We start from the raw sequence: 19,120 nt of genomic DNA, 5'->3' as shown, positions 1-19,120 counted from the left end.
GCCCTTCCGAATCGGCTAGAAAGATATGCATAATAAAATCAGCAGAAAATGATAAGTGTTTATTCTGTTCAGTCAAGAAAAAGGATCTTTAAGAAAGTAAAATAAAATAAAATAACGAACAAGGCAAATGTCGGTCCCAATCATCCATCAATGTCAAAAAAAAAAACATTTGTCTGGACCGTGGGGAAGGTTTATAACTCTCCCGAAAACTTGCCGACGCCGTCGAGTGGTAGATTATCGTACCGCGTTCACCGTTCGTTCGTAGCTATCACGAAAACAATTCCCTAGATGGTGCTCAAGGATTTGTCTCTGCTCAAGAATAATCTTTCGAATTTGTTTTTTCCCAATTTGAGTTTTTCTTCTATATATGTTATGCGGTCGGACAAATTGGTGTCACGCGGGAAAGAAAAACGAAAGAAAAAAGGAGTTCAAATTGTGTTTGAGAATATTCAACGATTTCTCATGGCAACAGAACGGAGCAAGGGAAACAATCAACGGATAAAGGGGAGCAAAGGTCACGAAATTCGTGTCACGAACACAGTTGACAGTCAAAACGAAAAGCTTGTATTACAATCATCGGACGAAGGAGAAAAAAAAACGGCAACTCCAACGGACATGTTATGCACGCAAAAAAACAAATGATAAACAGAAAGTTGGTTGTACAATCGCATATTTACATATGTCAAATTATTGCTAAGCTAACCAAAAAAAAAATGATTTGATGCCATGATTATTATATTTATACATTTAATTTCTTAGCTATTCATACTGTCTATCGCCAGACTAAATGACACAACATCGAAGGATGCCAATGGCAATAACAAATTTCAAATATCAACCGTCACTTGTTTTTTTTTTTTTTTTTTTTCATTTTTTTTTTTTGTCCAAACAAATCCACTCCACAAAAGCGGACTGGTATTGTAGGTGGGTCGTTGAGTACAAACGTCAATACAAGAAATGCTGCAAAAGACATTAATAAATCTGACTTATTGTGCCAACAAAATAAACTAAAACAGATTAATATTTAAAAAAGAAGAAGAAGAAATGAATTAGGTCGTGAGATTGAATTTCGTTTTATATTTCTGACAGAATTTCGCCTCGTCGCGGCGGATGCGCAGTACGCGCTCGGCATTGGCTTGGTTGTAGACGCGGACGTAACTGTCCGAGTCGAGGAGCAACCGGATCTCGTTGCGTCTAAATTTCCTGTCCGTCTTGCCCATGATGATGTAGTCGGTGCCCGTTCGGAGATAAGGGGCCGGGCAGGGACAATCGGCTACCGGTTCCGCCCAGATGAATTCTCGGTTCAAAATGGGGATCATGTTCTTGTATGATTGGACCACCTGCACTTCGTAGCGGGTCTCGCCGTTGATGACTTCATATCCAAGCACTTTACATCGCAAAACTGAATTGAAAAGAATAAAACATTAAATATCAAATGAACCCAACATAAGATGAAGTCATTTCATTCTTACCGAATTCACTGAGACAGAAATGTTTCTTTCCGTTGACCGTTTTCCAGCAAGAGCCGTCAACCGAACACGATCCCGGATGTCCGTTGCTGATCCCGCTTCTAACGGCCGATGTTTTCGGAGGTTTTTTGTGAATCAAGCCGAGATGATGGCGGACTTCTTCAATATCGTGAACACCGTTCGCTTTTTTCTTCGAGCCCTTGGGCCGGCTCTTCTTCGTCGGCTTGCTGGTGGCCGTCGTCGTCCTGGGCGTCGTCGTCGTCGTCGTGATGGAATTAAAGAAAGGGACCATGAAACCGCCGTAAGTTATCCGCGGCGGACTCCTCACTAAACTGGCGGCCGTCGGTTGGGGCTCGTACTGTTCCCAATCATTCGGATTCGTTTCGGCCGTGCTGTTGTGATGCTGGAAAATAACGGCCGATGGCGTCGTCGTCGTCGGTTTGGACGTCGTCATCCTGGACGTGACAGGCCTGCGAGTTGTCGTCGTGGGCAGGGCGGTGGTCGGGGCGACGGTCGGACGAGCCGAGACAACCCGCTGAGCGTCGGACGTGAACGCGTCGACGGTCATCCGATAGATCTGCGCTTGACGTGGTAGCCAGTATTCGTAATAAATGGCCGGGTCTTTCTCTCGCACCAGGACCTGTTGAATATACATATATTTTTTTTTCCCAAACTTTTATTTCCGCTTCTTATCGCTGTTACGATCGTCTCAGTTTATCATAATCGACCGCTTCCCAATGCGTGCCTGTATAGGCCCTCGGTCAATGTATTCGTGATCACGCCACACCCAGATCGTTCACGAACTTGATGAAGCCAATTGAGTGGGAATGCCATCATCAAAAGATCGCCCTCCCCCAACCTTTCTAAAAAAAAAAATTGGGGGGGGGGGGGGACATATAATAACTACTCATCCGGCTGTTGATCGATGAATCACGCGCCCAGCTCGTTCAAAGCAACCCAACTGTTTAAATCCCAACCCCCCTTCGCCCAAATGTGATCATTGATCGGCTTTGATATGGCACATCCACCATTAGTGAAAGCCGCTATTTTTTCCCGCTACTACATCAGAACGCAATTGGGAAAGGTTATACGGGCGACGAGGCAATGATCTGGTAATGCTCACTACGCCAGAAGAGTCACGCATCATTGATTTCAATCCAATAGGTCTAGCGCGATGGTTCTGGTACCACCACCATTGAGGCCATTATAGACAGGACGCCCTTTTTTTTTTTCTGTTGGAAAGGATTTCTACTTTTTTTTTTATTATTTAGAAAGAGATACGCACCATAACAATCAAATCTTGTTGCAGAGGTCCGCGGCTGTGCACGACTTCCGAGTCTTTGATTCGCTCGTACTGGAAAGCCACTCCGTTTGTTTCGTAACGGCCCGGCCAGTCGACGATCCAATTGCCGTTCAGGAAATACCTTTCTCGTTCGTCCATTAAAGCTTTTTTTTTTTTTTAAAAGATAAAAATTCCAAAAATCAATCCACCACAAAAACGACAGACCAAAGTTAAATCCATATATATATTTTTTTTTCCATATTTACCCAGATAATTACTGCTGTTATCGGTCAACCGGATATGCGTAGCGCCTCGGGGTATGCGAACAACCGGGCTATATCCATACGTTTCCGTCACTAGAAAAATTTCAAACAAAAATAACCAGACAATTAAAATCTGCATCAATATCGCATCCAAAAGAAAAATGTGTCAAACAATTTAGAAAAATAAAAATGTACGTCGTTGAGGGTTGCGTGTTTTAACGGTAAAGTCGGCACTCTGAGGGAAAGTTACAGCGGCAACCCGCTGGCACGTGCCGTTGTTACCGCCGCAGACGTGGCACATGTCGCGTTTGGCCGCCGACCCCACCCGTCCGTCACAGCCCACCGCCTATGAAAAAAAAATAAATAAGAAAAAAAAAGACAAATGTTGAACAACAAGGAGTGATACAAGTAGCTTAAAAGAGGGGAGAGAGGGAGACTTAAAATAAAGAGATGCACAAAAGATAAACATCAGTCAAGTTGGAAGACAGTTTTATCGTCACATGGTTCAATTTCTCTTCAGCAGCACCTCTAGCCCTACGTATATATAGCCCTGTAGCTGTAAATAATGATGCAACGTGATCACGATCATTATTTAATGGATATATATACGCAGCGGCTATTATCCGACCATCATTTATTTTAGTTTCATGGGATGCTTGGGATCGATTTTGAAACTTACCAGACAGCGACCGTTGATGCAGAATTCTTTGTAAGGATTTTCAGGATCGATGGTGCAACGAGTGCCGTCCAGCACTTTACCGAATGAATAGACCAGACCGTTGGGTCTATTACCTGCCCTGCAACTCAATTCGCACTGATTGGGTCCTGCGTGTCAAACCGACGCATTGACTCATTTCGAACCACGTCTCAATAATGTTTCATTTAGAATCATACCCATTTGATAGGGAGTCCATGTGGCGACGTAATGCCCCCTGATCGTGCGATTGTTGTAGAGCGAACACTGAAACAGCCGGAAATCTTCGGGATGTCCGGCCGCTGCCGTCGAGCACGACTGTGGATTACACGAAGAATATTCAGAGGATTCTCCAATGCATTGTTGATAACTCGATCGGATTCCCGAGCCTTCCGAAACCCTTTGTTTGTTTTATTTTGCATCGTAAATTGAATTGAAATTGCGTTAGGTAACATTGTGCTCATTTTCACCTGGCGTATTCAATTCTACAGGTGCGGTGTCTGGCGGTGATTCCGCCTCCGCAAGTCCGGCTGCACGGCGACCAAGCGGACCAGGGGCTCCAGACGTGAACCAAACGGCGCCGGGCGGCCGAGTAGTCGGTGGAATGCAGCAGAGTCACGTGACCACCCGAGGAGCGGTAAATACTTTTAAACGGAGCCCTGCCAGCGCCACCGCTATGACTACTGCTGACGGCCGTGCTAGCCGAAGAAGGTGATGAACTAGCGCGGCCAACGGCAGCCGATGCCGGGTCGTGATGCTGTTGCGAACGGCGCTGCATCAGCGGAGCGGACGCTTCCGTGGCGGCCATGTAACGCGCATACGCCGCCGCATCGTCCGTGTCGTCTTCCAGGGCATCGTGGCCCTTTCATAAAGAAGACGAAAAAAATGAACAATTAATAAATACAAGCGATTGAATAATGATATGCAAATTGGAAATACAAATAATCTCCCTATGAGGGTTCATTTATATATATATATATATATCTATTTATTATTTTTTTTTTCATAAGTAAACATGTATAGGGTACGAGCTAATGTGGAAACAGGTTAAAAAAAAAAAAAAAAAGAAAAATGATATTGTTACGAACAAAGGGCGGGAGGATGGAAATGAAATGCACATGCGGGTAAGCGGCTGCGGGGCGAAACGAAAAAAAAAAAATGAATACGATCACGATATTTAAATAGCATAGCTGCGGATGAAGCCGCACACGCCCAGAGAGTCACGAGCTCAACCGGCTCTTCATTTTTCACGATAGCAAAATGGATTGGAGCACGCGTGAGTGCGCAGGAGGAACGCGTGTGAAGGGGTTTATCTGACCATGCCATCCGACGCGATCAAAGAACGCAACAAGGAAAATAAAAATACAAAAACAAAACAGGTTCAATGAGCTGTTAACTAATCTCCCTATCTGCACACACGTGACACGCACAAGTGCGGACAGTAACACAACAACAACAAAATAACAATGAAATCGATATGAAAACACGATAACATTGTCCTCGTGTGTCCGCACAAGCAGCCGATAATTATCAATATTGCGTATCATTCAACAATCTTCCGTGTCTAATACAAGCGAAAATTCACGAAAGAAAAAAAAAGAAAGAAAAAAGGGCGTGTGTGCAACAATGGCGGGCGTTTGTTTGAGAGGGGAAGGCCACCCGAAACCCACAAATGGCATTCGCTTGTCTTTCGCCGAGTTTCGAGTTGGTCACAATAAAAATTCCTTGACGACGAGACGTACTACGAAACAAAAGGAGATGAAATGTATTAAATTTCTGAATAATTCATTTGACTTTTGTTGCGAAAGAAAATGTTTTGTGTTTTGTGTTTTTTTTTGTCTAAACTGGGCAACGTCTCGATTTCTATTCCCGTCTAACGGCCAGCGCGTAGGTTTTCGTCGCCCGAGTCTTCATATTTAGGTTGGCCTTTCGCCGAGTTTTGACGGGCGGGTCCATCAGCAAAAAAATTTTTTAATAAGACGCAGCAGATTGCGTGGAGCCACCCAAGGAGTTTCTACATATATATTTATTATTATTATTATTATTTTTTTTTTTACGTAATAATAATCCATGTGTTAGTCATCTGGCAAAGGGTAAAGGCGGTCGTGATTGATTCCGCCTCTTGTTTTGTTTATTGAAATTCACGAGCAAGAGAAAACAGATTTCTGCCAGCTGTTGAAACTTTTCACGGCACAGGTGTTTGAATATTTGTTTGTTTTTTTGTTTTTTTTTTCATTTGTTTTGTTTGTGAATACCTCCGCTGAATAGAATTATAATAAAAATATTTATACATACCTTAGTTGAGCTGCTGCCTGTTGCCGTCGTTGGCACGGATAGTAGCCACGCAACGGCTAACCCCATCAACACCAACGTCGAGACGGAGCTCATCATGGCGTTTGTTTTTCTTGGATGCAAAACTGACGAACCACGTCGAGCAAAAACAAGACGGTCAAGATTCTTTCTCTTTGGCTACTGATCCTTAAGAAATTACCTAGAGGGCTATAGCGAAAAAGGAAAAAGAAAAAGAAATGTTTAAAACATTAGACCCGGTGATGGCAGATGGGTTTGTTTTGTTTTTAAACGAAGGAAAGCATTTTTTTTCGGATCAGCGGGAGAATATTTAGAAATTGGGATTTCTAAATTGATCTCGGCGACTAAGCGATTCAAATTTCATCGTTTTATTTTTTAATTTTTTTTTTGATTATTATTTGATTGGAAAAAAAAAATGATTGGAAAGTATAGGCGACAGGATGGCGTCAGCTATTGCTGACTAGAGGCTACATCGACCCTTTTGTGATATTAGATAACCACGCCTGTTATTGTCTTTTCATACGATACTATACTTGTATTCTTCAATTTTCTATTGGTTTATTATTTTTTATTTATTTTTTTTTTTTTTCTTGAAAGAAATGATATCTGATACGTACGGGTTTCATTTCTTCTTTTTACATTTCCCTCCCTGCGCGGAACAGCATTTTTAAAACAATTCAATCGTGAATCATTGGACTAAGCAAAAAAAAAAATATCTTTTCGAGATGTCAACGCTTTTAATTTTTTGGCCCTTTTTTTTTTTTTTTTTCCTTGAATGCTGGAGAAAGGAAAAAGAAAAAATTCTTACGTAAGAACACGCCGTTACACGCCATTTGGCCGTTTAAAAAGGATACCCATAAAAAAAAATGCAATAAAAAGGGGGGGGGGGGAAGGAAAAATGAAATGCAATAAAAAAAAAATGTATGGAACAGAAGAGAAAAGGCTATCTATCTATAACACAGAAAAATGTTACGTATAGCATAAGAAGTCCATGTCTTTTGTGAGATCTATTTTCGGGGGGCATACGGAAGGAACGAAAGGTGGAGGGGGGAGAAGAAAGAAAGAATAGGAGAAAAAAAAAAAAAAAAAAAAAAGAAGAGTCTGACATGATTGAGAGTTGGATTTGATGACACATCCAACAGGCAATCAACTCTGCTTCTCTCAGGAATTCCCCGACAGCTTCTTCTATCTCTTTCTTATGTACTATTCTTTTATAAATATATATATATTTTTATACAGACCATATTCTCCCTCACACTCTGTTTGATGGCTTTATCTTTCTTTTTTTTTTTTTTTTTTTTTTTTTTTTTTTCTCTCAAAAATACTCCGTGTGAACGCCAAAGGAAATCTATACGAGTGAGTGTATTTTTGGGAAACGGTGCGTTTCGGAAATGGACTCTTGGCTTTATTTCTTTTCCACATTGAAAAGATAGGCCTCCGAGTGGTGCCTCGTAAAAAAGAATGCATGGAAAGACAACGACGCGGCACTGTCTATAGAAAGAAGGTTGACAACTAAATTTTTCCTTTTTTCTTTTCTTTTTTTTTTTTTTTTTTTTTTTTATCGCAGACTAGCGACTCAGCGTTGAGATGTTTGAAGAAGAAGAAGAAAAAGGAGAAGAAAAAAGGTATATTTATATAACGTGGTGCTATAGAAAGCAATAATAATTTAGGTATTTATGTTTCAGTGTGTCAATTCTACCCCTCCAGTGCTATAAATAAAAATATTGGCTATGGGGCCCACACACCCCCCACCAGCCCCAAATGATTCGAAATTTGAATAACGATGATGATGTATGCCCCGTGTTAGTTGTTGTCCGCTGCAAGGGAATTTACATGAATTTAATCATTCAACCTTAAATAAAACACTCAATCTGATAAAAAAAAAAAAAAAAAAGGTTTAAAGTTTTACAACTGCGTCCTCAATTTTTCTTCAAATCTATCGCTATGTCAGAGAAGAAGCTTTCGATTGTCTAGACTGTGATGCGGTATATATAAAACAGTTCGTTCAAAGAGTACGGGAAAATAAAAAAAAAAAAAATAATGAACGGACTGTAGAAAAAGCCGGGACCCGCTCCGGACTTCACCGCCCATCTAATAAAGCTGATAATGAAAGACCCAGTAATGATGGTCATAATCGTCTTATTACTCGTCACACACACAGACACACACACACACAGAGCAGAACATGGAGGATATAGAACTGGTAGAGCGAGAAACTTTCAAGAAAATGAAAAGGGATTGTGTCTTACATTTTAAAGTAAAGAATTTTTTAAAAAGAAGAAGATTATATATTTTTTTTTTTTTAAACTCATGAATAATATTGAAAAGGAAATATTATTCATGCGTTCTCTCTTCCGAACGGCGTGTATAGATGATTATCACGAGATAGAAGAGCATCCCCCCCCCCTCAATTCCGATGATTGAGTCGTACTATTTAAAAAGGAAGAAAAAAAAATGGGCTTGAATTCAAAAATAATTTAACAAGTGTCGGGACGTCAATACTTCGTTCCCGCCTCATTAAATATTCAAAATAATTTTGTTTTTTTCGTAACGACCTTGGTTTCGAACGTAACAAAAAAAAAAAAAAAAAAAACGTTCAAGACACACACCAAAAGGTGCCATACGCTTTTACTTGTTATCGCACGGCTTTTCTTATTTTGTGTGTGTGTGTGTGTGTGGGGTGGCTTTTTTGAGTGCTGTGTTTGGGTCAAAACTGTTGAACAAACACAGCGTATATAGACGGTTGGGCTGTGCAGTATTTACCACGACATCGATGAATAGAAGTCTCGACTGCAAGATGCCACACCAACAGTACACAATAAAAGAAGACGGACCGTGTGTGTGCTGGAGTGAAAACAGCCCTCAACCATTAGAGAAAAGAAACTGTTTCAAAAAGTATAGAGGCTTTTTTTTTTTTTTTTTTCTATATATAATAGATACATAAAGAACCCAACTATACAACAGCCAGCAGGATAACGTATATATTGTTTTGAGTTTGCTCCTGTTCTATTGTATATATATCTCTTTTAAAGCACGTAACAGTAGGGGGTTGGGGGGTTGAGACGAGAAACAAATGCTGTCTTTAAAAAATGCGTGCAGCCTTTTTTCTTGTATATACAAAACATGTGCATCGTGACGTTGTCTATTCTCATATTTATTTCATCAAAAAAAAAAAAAAAAAATCAAGTGAAACAATAGCTGATTATTTCGTATGGCCTTCTATGTATACACGAATCCTATCCATCTTTGCCTGTATTTATATATATACAGTATATATATACGAACTTTGTGTGCATGCAATTATACTTTCAGTGGTATTTGGTGTATTTATTTTTGTAATCGTTGGGTGCGTTAGATACACACACACACACACACACACACAAACACAACGATCGTTCACAACAAAAGAGAGCCAAACAAAAGGGCGTCACGCAACACCTGGCATTTTTTTTTTTTGCCGAGCGCCAATTGCTTTATAAACGGTCTCGTAAATAGGTCTATATAACTCGAAAGCCTGCCATTTACGCAGCTGTTATTTTCGATCGTTTAAAAAGCCATCGAAAATTGGCTATCAAGAGGCAAATAATAAAAAAAAATAAAATCGTTTTCGTTGGGTGCGTTCGAATGTCATCATCAAGTTGACCGCACAAGACGAAAACAAAATACGTATCCGTATTTCTTTTTTTTTTTTTTTTTAAGGGGCTCTGTGTATCGCGTGACATCATCGTCGTGCTGTGTGTGTGTACAAGACCTCGCTTACACACAAGCGTGCAGTGTAATAAAATAGAAAACAAAATTGCGTCTGAACGCGGGAGTTATTGGACCCGCTGCGATCTTGTGCAACATTCTCTCGAACCTTATTTTTAATATCAAGAATATTGTACATTTGAATACAGCATTTAATCATTTCTGGTTTTTCTTTTTTCTTTATCAAAAAAAATGAACCAGCCAGGTTCAAGAAAAAAAAAAAAACGAGTTGGTAGCGTGACTAAAGTTAACGAACATTCCCGCCTTTTCGAAACGATTAAATGTTTTTTTTTTTTTTATACCTTCGATATGTGCTGGGCTGTTCAACTGATTGGCAATCAAACGATCGCGTTATCCGCATAGAGGCACCCCGATTAATTTATTCGAAACCCCCCGTTTCTCCAATTTATTTTTGAAAAAAAAAACAAAAATCCCGTTTTATTTTTTATGACTTTCAGGAATAAAAAAAAAAAGGAGCCAAATGTTGTGAGGCATATATAAACTGCTGGCTAGACGTAATCATAAAAAAAAAACCTGATTGGTCTCACGTCGTTTTTTTTCTCTATTCGCTCGAACGTTTGTGATCGGATTTCATTTGATCATCATCCCATATATTTTATATAACTGAGCATAAAAAAAAAACAGGCTGCTCTATACAAGACTCTATAGATTAACACCCAAATTCCATACACAATCAGTGCCCTAGGAAGGAAAAAAAAAAGAAATAGGTGACGCTGCACAGATGAGCTTACAAAAGTGATAATCCTTTTTATATATAACGTATGTGTATATGCAATCACTAGCTCCGATCATCTCTTATAATATTTCTCCTTGTTTGGAACTGTCCAAATCAATGTGACTCCTCCTTTTGCGTGTGTGTACGAAAACCAAAAACCGGGGCTGATATCCATAGTGAAAAGAGTTATATGCGTTAGACTTATAAGGCGGACGTTTGTATGGGATCTACATCGGTAGTATAATCACGTCTGAAATGTTCAACTGTATTTTTGGTGGCCCTTTTTATTTGATTTTTTTTTTTTTTCTTTAAAGGCAAAATGCACAACTGACAGATGTTGGCCCAGTGACAATCCTTCTTACGATATAGCTGCTGTCCTATACCTCTATAAAAATATAAAAAGCATTGCAGAGAAAAGAGGAGGAAAGGAGAAGGACGCACGGGTGTTGTTGATAAATCACCAACCGGATTGCCTTGTTTGGTATTGTTGTATAGCCAGCGGGAATTCTTATACACACACACACACACACACACAGCATCATAGCCTATACGGACATAATAGATATACACACACACAAACAAAAAAAAAAAATATTCTAAAATTTGTGTGTGTAGCTGTGTGTGTATGTAACAGTAGGTTTATACATAGTTATATATATTTACCGAAAATGTTGAAACCAAATAGAAAATGACGTAGCTTTTATTTTCTGTATCCGTTCTTGCGCATGTGTGTGTGTGTGTGTGTCGACATTGTTGCCTATAAGAAAACTCACTACTCACGAGGGCTCCTTGATTACGTGATATTCTCGGAAACAAAGGATAATAAAAAAGGGCTGATTCATTCGTCTTACTTGCACAAAATCCCCCACGCATTCAGCTATTTCTATATGTGCCACTAGAAGTTGGTGTTGGTGTTAAAAATAAAAAGAAAAGAAAGAAAAACACGACGAAAATCTTCCACATCATTGAGCGAAACGATCGTGTAGTTTCCTTATTTACCGTCTTGATTGGCAGCTATGTAGCAAAAAATGTACACAAGAAAAAGGGCAAAATCCATTTCCAAAAAGACATGCTTACGAATGATATACGACCGTGAACGGCGTTGATGTCGCTAATGTCAAGAGAAACAAGAAAAGAAAAAAAGGCAGTTGTTTATGAATAGCAAAGTAACTCTAAGCTCGAGAGAAGGAAAGTAGGTTTCCTCTTTTGTTTAACACACACGTCGTAAAGGACCGCCATTTTTTTCGAACAAGCAATAAAAATACGAGTTGTTTTTTTTTTTTTTTTTTTTCTTTTCTTTATTGTTTATTAGAGCAGGATTTTGTTCTTTCGTTATATACCCTCAACAAAAAGAGAGAGAGAAAAAAAAAAGTTAATAAGGAAAAAAAAAAAAAGAAAAGAAAACAAGCTTTTCCATTAAAAAAGGGCCTTTTGTTATTTAGAACATCGTCAACCCTATTTAGTCATCAGCGCGTTCGACTCTTTTTTTTTTTTTTTTTTTTTTTTTTTTTTTTTTGTTCTTTTGTCTTTCAGACTCTTTGTCTGTGCGATTATGTATTCCACACGAAAAGAGAACGAGAGAGACGGATTACATTTAGCCGAACGAAACACAAAGGAGAAGAACTGTTGCAGTTATATAAGAAAATAGGTCGTCCGAAGGGCATCTGCCGAAAGACCTTTTTTGCTTACAGGACTCGCCCCCTCCCCCCCCACCCGCTATGGCGTCCCGACCGCTAAAGAAATGCACATTTGCGTGCAAAGGATGAACAGTTTTTTTTTTTTTTCCTTGTGTTCAGCAAAGCCCAACGGCAACAGGAAAAATGCAGTTTACTCACGGCCATCAAAAGAGCAACACAAATGGCTATCTTAAAGGTGAAAGGACTGCTGTTCTTTATGTTGCGGAATTTTCTTCTGCAGAGTAGACGACATTTTGGCCAAAGTGTGGGGACATGGCCATCGACAAATGGCTGTAACACTGTTTGTGAGAAAAAAGGCAAAAGAGCGTTGCGAAAAACATTCGATATATATACCGGAATGATGGATGTCTTCTCGGAGAACGAGGCTCTTCGGTGCGCGCGGTCAGCACCGATCCATCATTCCATTCGTATAACATCTTAAAAAAAAAAAAAAAAAAAAAAAAACCGCCCACTCGGCAGCAGTTTGTTCACTTTGCTATGAGGCAATACACACGAACACTCACGACCTTTTTATTTCTCCCCGAAAAGCAAGAACCCGTAGGGGAGGGGAGGGGGGAGGGCAAGAGGGAGAGGTAAATATACAAAATAGCGAAAATAGATGTTGCATATCGAGATTGCGCGCATTTCCTACGTATCCGCTATTTCGAATGGTGTATACAGACATTTCTTGTTTCTTTTGAGATTTTCTTTTTTCTTGAGTTTGATCGAATCGAAATATCCCAGCTGTGACGCTGGCCCAAAGGAAACCCTTGCGGCAATTTAATTCCGCCTTCGAAATAAATACATTCTTTTCGTCTTTATTTTTCTATCGATCAAAGAGGTTATACGTGGATCCCCATCTCTTTTTTTTTTTTTCTGCTGGATGTTTGATTCCAATCGGCAATTGCATTTTCGTTTTTCAATCGTGAGAAAACATCGCAACTACAAGAAAAAAAAAAAATAATAAATTGTTTTTCTTTTCTTTTTTCTTTTTTTTTTAAATAACCGGTCTCAACTGGGGTGCGCGCGCATGTTCCTCTCCTTTGTAATTCCGGATGAGCTATCGGTACATCGTCTCCGAGTTTCGACCAATACAAAAGACGGGGGGGGGGACACATTTAATAGCCAGGGTTAAAATCTGAAGAGAGAGGGGGGGTTAGTTCTAACCGAAAAAAAAAATCATACGTGTTTTCACGCTAGCCCGGTTTATGTCGAACAACACGGAATATGATGTTGTGATCACGGCCTGAAGAAAAAAAAAAGAAAGATTCATAACGTATGAATTGTTATCCAAATTTAGAAATCCATAGAGTGAAGGCACAAGGCCATGGCACGCTGTGTCCCATCTTTACATCGTTTCTTTCTTTTTTTTTTCTCCCTCCATATTGACATTCTTACACGGGTGATAAGACATTTTCTTTAATTCTTTAATTTTTATTTTAAGAGACTCTTCCTTTTTTTTTTTTTCTTCTTCAAAATGTGTTTTCTTTTAGGGCTTTTGTTAAGTCATTATCTGGTGACGGATTCTGACAAGTTACTGACCCATCTTCTCTGTTTATATACGAAACAACAAAGTCTCATTGACATGCACAGAAATATGAATACATTTTTCGGTCTTTCTTTTTCATTAAATGTGTACAGAACGTTCAAGAATCACGACGTTATGTGTAATAATAACGTGACATGTCTCTGCGTGTGCCTATTATAGACCTATGCCGTCCCTATCTGTGGAATGTCCTTTTTAAAAATAAAAAAGCTGGACTGGAGACACACACACACACACACACGCACACGAACTGTCCATTTTCATTCGGATGAATAGCCCGATACGCTTCGTGTCCAGGAGAATAAGTAAAACGTGTAATCAAAACATTGTTTTGTTTTGTTTTGTTTTGTTTTTTTTCTCTTCATTTTCCCATGGCTCTATAACAAAGACGTTTTGTCCTCAATCAAAGACGACGTGTAAGTTTACAAAACGCTGTAGACCGTCGCACGTCAAAAAATCCACGGACACCTGCTGGTCATTAAACCGTGAAAATAAACCAAGAAAGAAAGAAGAAGAAGAAGAAGAAGAAGAAGAAGAAAAAAAAAAGAAAAATGAAGTTGAGCAGAGTGGAAAGGAGACGAAATGTCTCAAGGTGACTTTCACGGAGCATTTGCTTGTCCCACCCGAGTCAAGAAACTCCCTCCTTGTGGTGTACTATATATGCAAAAAAACATAAATCATCCTCTTTGGGATCATTACTGTGTGCAGCTACTGAGCTACACCGACGAGCAACAGCCGTTTTTCTTTCCCTGTTCCTATGTGTCTACCATTAATGAGGCCGTGGTGTGTTGTGTCGTCTATACGTGTGTACACAAACACTGGCTATTTAAAAAAAAAAAAAAAAAGTAAAAAAAAAAGAAAAAAAAGGAAAAAAAAAAAAAAAAAAGGTTTTCATTTACCGTCAACGAATTTCTTCCGGATTAGTTGTCCCCTGACGACGGAGCGTGATCGACGGAGGCACAGAGACGAGCAATAACCGCCGGCCGAACAATAATGAATACAATCCCGTCGTTCATGGCGACCGCACCGCAATGGAGCTTAAAATATTTAAATCCCGCGACCGAAGTTGAAAAGAAAATGAGAAGCTTCTTTCGTTTTTTTTTGTTTTTTTGTTGTTTTTTTTTCCTTCTTAAATATGCAGATATGGCCGAAGTGGAGTCTTCCTTTTTTTTCGAATACAGCACATACGTCTACGCACAGACCACTTTGAATAATACACTGTAAAACACAGAACACGGCACACACACAAGAAACGAAAACAAAACAAAAAAATATGCACAGGACACCACTCTTTTTCTTATCTCCTTCTTGTCTTGAGTTGAAAACTTTTTCTTTAAAAAAAAAAAAGAGAGAGAGAGAGAGACGAGTATCGTCGGTATGTGTTTGTGCTGTCAATTTTTTTAAAAGAAGAAAATAAAGAAAAAAAAAATTATAGTCGCGAGCGGGCTGAGATATATCGTCACGTGCTATGGTCCGTTTGGTTCCCGCCGAGCGACTGAAGTCGACCGTCCAAATGGTCCGGCATGTCTTTGGGGGTCGAAAAGGGAAAGAAGAAAAAAAAAAAAGAGAAGTCGGAAAGAAAAATAAAAAGGAATATAATCAACTGTGTGTGTGTGTGTGTGTGTGTGTGTGTGTGTGTGTGTATAGACAGGATAGCGGTGTGGGCTGATGGGTTGAGTAGGTGGTGAACAAGAGGTTCTTGGGTTCCTCCTCCCGACCTCGGAAAAATGAGAAACCGCGGGAGTTCGTTCTAGACATCTAGCGGTCATGATTCTAAACATTTTCTTTTTACACACACAAAAATTCAAATAAACAAAAATTTCATTTCGTTGTGTACAGTTGACATGTGTGTAACGAGGGAACAAAGTTGGCTCGACGACCGTGTACTCGGAAATTGTGATTGCAGTCGCGCAATATCATCGCGGACGGAATCCATCCGCATAATTGAAACGCGGAGACAAACCAAACTTTGTTACGCATAGCGCACAGTTCACAGTGGGGAGTTTGGTGGGCACTATGCAGCCACTCCTCTGTCCCGCCGTCCCCGTTAGCTTCGTTCTCATTAGTGTTATTTGCTTGTCGGGAAGATAAAAGGTAAAAGTGGGAGGAGGGCAATGTTCGGCTTGCTCCGTAGTCAGTATCCTCTCTTTATTCGTAAATGGAATTGTTTCGTCCTTCCTCGATTCTTATCGATCTTTTCTCCTTTGTGTAGAACCAAACAGGCTCCATCCTTATATATCCTTTTCGGACCTTTTACATCGGTATATGGAGACATCCTGTGTAGTGTATTTGTTAACTCGACAGCGACCTGATTGTTCATATCTCGTTGCTATCGATCGCATCTATTTTTTTTTTTTCGATGTTTATTTTGGTCATTCTTTTATATATATTTCTGGGAAAGATTCGGGCCAATGCGTCATCTCCACCCGTTGATGGATGATCGGCATTATCAATATTGGGTCTAGCCGATCCGCCAGCTGTTCCACGGCTGTTCTTTACACGTCGTTTAATGAAAAATGACGTGCCACTTTGATCTAAGCTGTCGACCTTTCAATTGGATTGGATTCATTTTTTTTTTTTTAGGTGTGCCTTGTCCTACAAGCCGTTGTGACGTAAGAGAATGAGATGTTGTCAGCCTTTGTGTAATGTATCGATCGACATGTTTATTTTCGGTTATAGTGGCTGAATAAATTGAAATGTTATTTGCATTATATTTGAGGTGTGTCTGTTTGTGAGCAGGATGTAAGGCAATTCCAACCAACTGGCACGGCTATGCAGTCTTTTGTTTTACAATCTCATCCCCTCGTTCATCAATCACATCGGCACTTGTTTCCCCAATCTCGAAGCGTCGATCATGTTAGATAGCATCTTTCCTGCCAACCCTTCAGCATTTGTCTTACCAAACTAATACCTAAAAAATATTTCATCTGCCTGGCCATCTGCCATAGACTGAAATCTTATGCATTTACACATTTAAAGCTTTGAGCAAAATCCTTCCTCTCTTTAAGTAGCTAATCGATATGTTAAATTCGAATTGAATCGATGGGAAAATAAAAAGAACAAGAAACAAATGATTAGGAGCCAACATTTTTATTTTAATTTTTGCTGACAGAACAGTTTTTTTTTATAAGGCAAGAGAAATTTTAATTCCGCATGTCTGAGAAATTAAATCAACGTCGCTTCTTAGTCACTCTCTTTGTAAGGAGGAGCCTTCAACAAGTTCTCGTAGATTTCCATAAGGGATGGTGATTTTGAACGCTTGCGTCCTTGGTTTTTGAACGGTTTTTTCGGTGGCAGCTCATCGCCGGGCATGATCCCCTTTTTCTCCAAAGCCTTTCTGATCCTTTCCTTTTTCGATCCATAACCCGGAGGATATTTCCTCACTGCACCTTCGTCGGAAGACGGCCCTGCCATCGGCTGATCTTCTACCACTTCTTTTGCCACTTCTGGCGATTCATCTTTCTTTTCTTCAACCGATGGCATGGCACTCTCTTCGACAACCGGCGATTCCTTCTCCCCAACCGATGGAATAACAACCTCTTCGATGGCTGGTGATTCCGTTTCAGTAGCCGCTGGAACACCAGGCTCTTCAGTTACAGGAGGCACTTCGGATTCTGGGTGCTTGACAGCAACCTCCTCAGTTTGTCCTGTTCCTTCGTTATCTGGTTTCCTTTGGCCCAAAATGGGATCAACCATCGAACGCCACATGCGGCTGAATAGTCCAGGATCCTCAGCTTCGGCTGGCATTTCAGCAGCCGGAAGCTGAACGACCTGTTCTTTCTCGCCAGTGACCTCGTTCACTTCGGTTTCGTCAATCGGAATGCCGTTTTCTGGTGTTGGGGACGGTAAAACCGGATCAACCACTGATTGCAATACGCTGCTCATTAATCCAGGGTCCTCTGCTCCGGTGGGCATTTCTGCTTCAGCTTCCGGAAGGTCAACGGATTGTTCTTTCTCGTCAACGACCTCGTTCTCTTTCACTTTGATTTCTTCAATGAGCACGTTTTCTTGTGGCTTTATGGTCGGTAAAACCGGGTCAACCACCGATTGCTCTTCGCAACTCACTAGTCCAGGATCGGCTGATCCAGCTGGCGTTTCTGCCGCCTTCTCAGGGATCTCAATGGTTTCATGAGGCGCTTGAGGGCTCTCGGCCGTCAACTCTTCCGGTTTGCTGGTGGCTTCATCAACCTGTTTGTTGTCCGATTTTTCTTGTCCAGTAACAAACTCATCGTTGGATGTTTGTGTTCCGGTGAATTTGAGGATTTTACTGGGTAAAATGGGTCGGAAAGGCTTGGCGTGGCTAATTGGTACGGGTCGAGCCTTGAAAGACTTGTTTGGTAGATCTTCTTGTGTCTTTCTCGTGCCCGGCAATGGCTTGATGTAAAGAACTGGAGTGGGTTCAATCTTGGTGGACGGATCCCAAGCCGGGCGGTTCTGGAGACTCACTGGTCCGGCGATTCCTTTTGCAGAAACGGCCTTTCCAGGTCTGGGTTTCTGTACGTCCGATTTGCTGTGCACAGCCGGTACATTCTGCACCTTCGAGCTGGCGGGTCTCCGGTGGTCCACGACGCTTTTAACGAAAGGGAATTCCTTTTTGGAGCCAGGAAGTTTTCTAATTGTGGAATTCATTTTCGATTTGCAAAGAACTTTTTGTTTTTGCTTTTGAATAGTTCAAAATCACGAAAATTCCTCCAAAATGGACGCGCTTATACCGAAATTGGTTCATGACATCAAACTTACAAAGCCAACCTATCGGTTTGTTTTTCATTTTAAAAAATATTTTCTGGTTGAAAATGTGTTAAGTAAAAGATATGTGAAAGTTTATGTTTTTAAAAACAATGTTCAAACATTTCTAGACTTAAAATTTAATTCAATCATATATTTATTGAAGAAATAAGGTACGAGATACGCAATTCCCTTTGGCTGGTCTCAGCGTCTACACTGACGCATGTCATATGGGAACAACGCAGCGCTGCTCCATGAAGAATTAAGATTTAAATCAGATTGGATTACAATTTGTATTCAGTAAAGGTGAGAAGGGCCAATTGCTTGTGAAGTAAAAAAAAAAAAAAAAAAAAGGGGGAAAATGGAGGGAGAAAAAATGAATTTATAATTTTTTTTTTCGAAGTACCCCGCCGAGCCCCGTGAATAATGCCCCAATGACTGGAACCACATGACCAGGCGGTTAAAAACATCCAGCCACAAAACAACGTGCCGTACAGGTTGAAAGGTCAATCAAGAAAAAGAGAAAGAATACGTAGATACTCTTATCGATGTTGTATACGGCCCTCGTTGTAATCTCGTCGGGGTATATAAGTCGTGATGGCCCGAATCGATAATCAATTCCACGTCGGGTGATTTACCTATTCTGAAGGGCGAAAGGGATTTATCTTCCGT

At 40.3% G+C, this 19,120-nt stretch overlaps 2 protein-coding genes across 2 annotated transcripts; both read right to left on the bottom strand.

Moving 5' to 3' along the window:
- Nucleotides 1-541: 541 nt before the first annotated feature.
- Nucleotides 542-15,308, bottom strand: LOC130693422 (ADAMTS-like protein 5). The gene is made up of 10 exons (XM_057516553.2): nt 14,623-15,308; nt 6,004-6,207; nt 4,179-4,570; nt 3,909-4,108; nt 3,694-3,839; nt 3,210-3,360; nt 3,018-3,107; nt 2,755-2,915; nt 1,473-2,109; nt 542-1,402 (listed from the first exon to the last, which is right to left on the bottom strand). The coding sequence occupies exons 2-10, from the start codon at nt 6,097-6,099 to the stop codon at nt 1,050-1,052; spliced, it is 2,226 nt and encodes a 741-aa protein (XP_057372536.1). The 5' UTR covers nt 6,100-6,207; nt 14,623-15,308; the 3' UTR covers nt 542-1,049.
- Nucleotides 15,309-16,906: 1,598 nt separating this feature from the next.
- Nucleotides 16,907-18,352, bottom strand: LOC130693185 (fibrous sheath CABYR-binding protein-like). The gene has a single exon (XM_057516308.1). It carries the CDS (start codon nt 18,350-18,352, stop codon nt 16,907-16,909), a length of 1,446 nt encoding a protein of 481 aa, XP_057372291.1.
- Nucleotides 18,353-19,120: the final 768 nt, after the last annotated feature.

This window comes from Daphnia carinata, chromosome 3 (assembly GCF_022539665.2).
Source record: "Daphnia carinata strain CSIRO-1 chromosome 3, CSIRO_AGI_Dcar_HiC_V3, whole genome shotgun sequence".
In the NCBI taxonomy this organism is placed as follows: Eukaryota; Metazoa; Arthropoda; class Branchiopoda; order Diplostraca; family Daphniidae; genus Daphnia; species Daphnia carinata.
This window is presented reverse-complemented; position numbering and strand designations above follow the sequence as displayed.

Coding starts and splice junctions, on each gene's coding strand:
- LOC130693422 (XM_057516553.2), bottom strand. CDS start 6,099: ATGATGAGCTCCGTCTCGACGTTGGTGTTGATGGGGTTAGCCGTTGCG. Junction 4,571..6,003: donor CAGGCAGCAGCTCAACTAAG/GTATGTATAAAT, acceptor TCTTTATGAAAG/GGCCACGATGCCCTGGAAGA. Junction 3,840..3,908: donor ATGGACTCCCTATCAAATGG/GTATGATTCTAA, acceptor TTTGACACGCAG/GACCCAATCAGTGCGAATTG.
- LOC130693185 (XM_057516308.1), bottom strand. CDS start 18,352: ATGAATTCCACAATTAGAAAACTTCCTGGCTCCAAAAAGGAATTCCCT.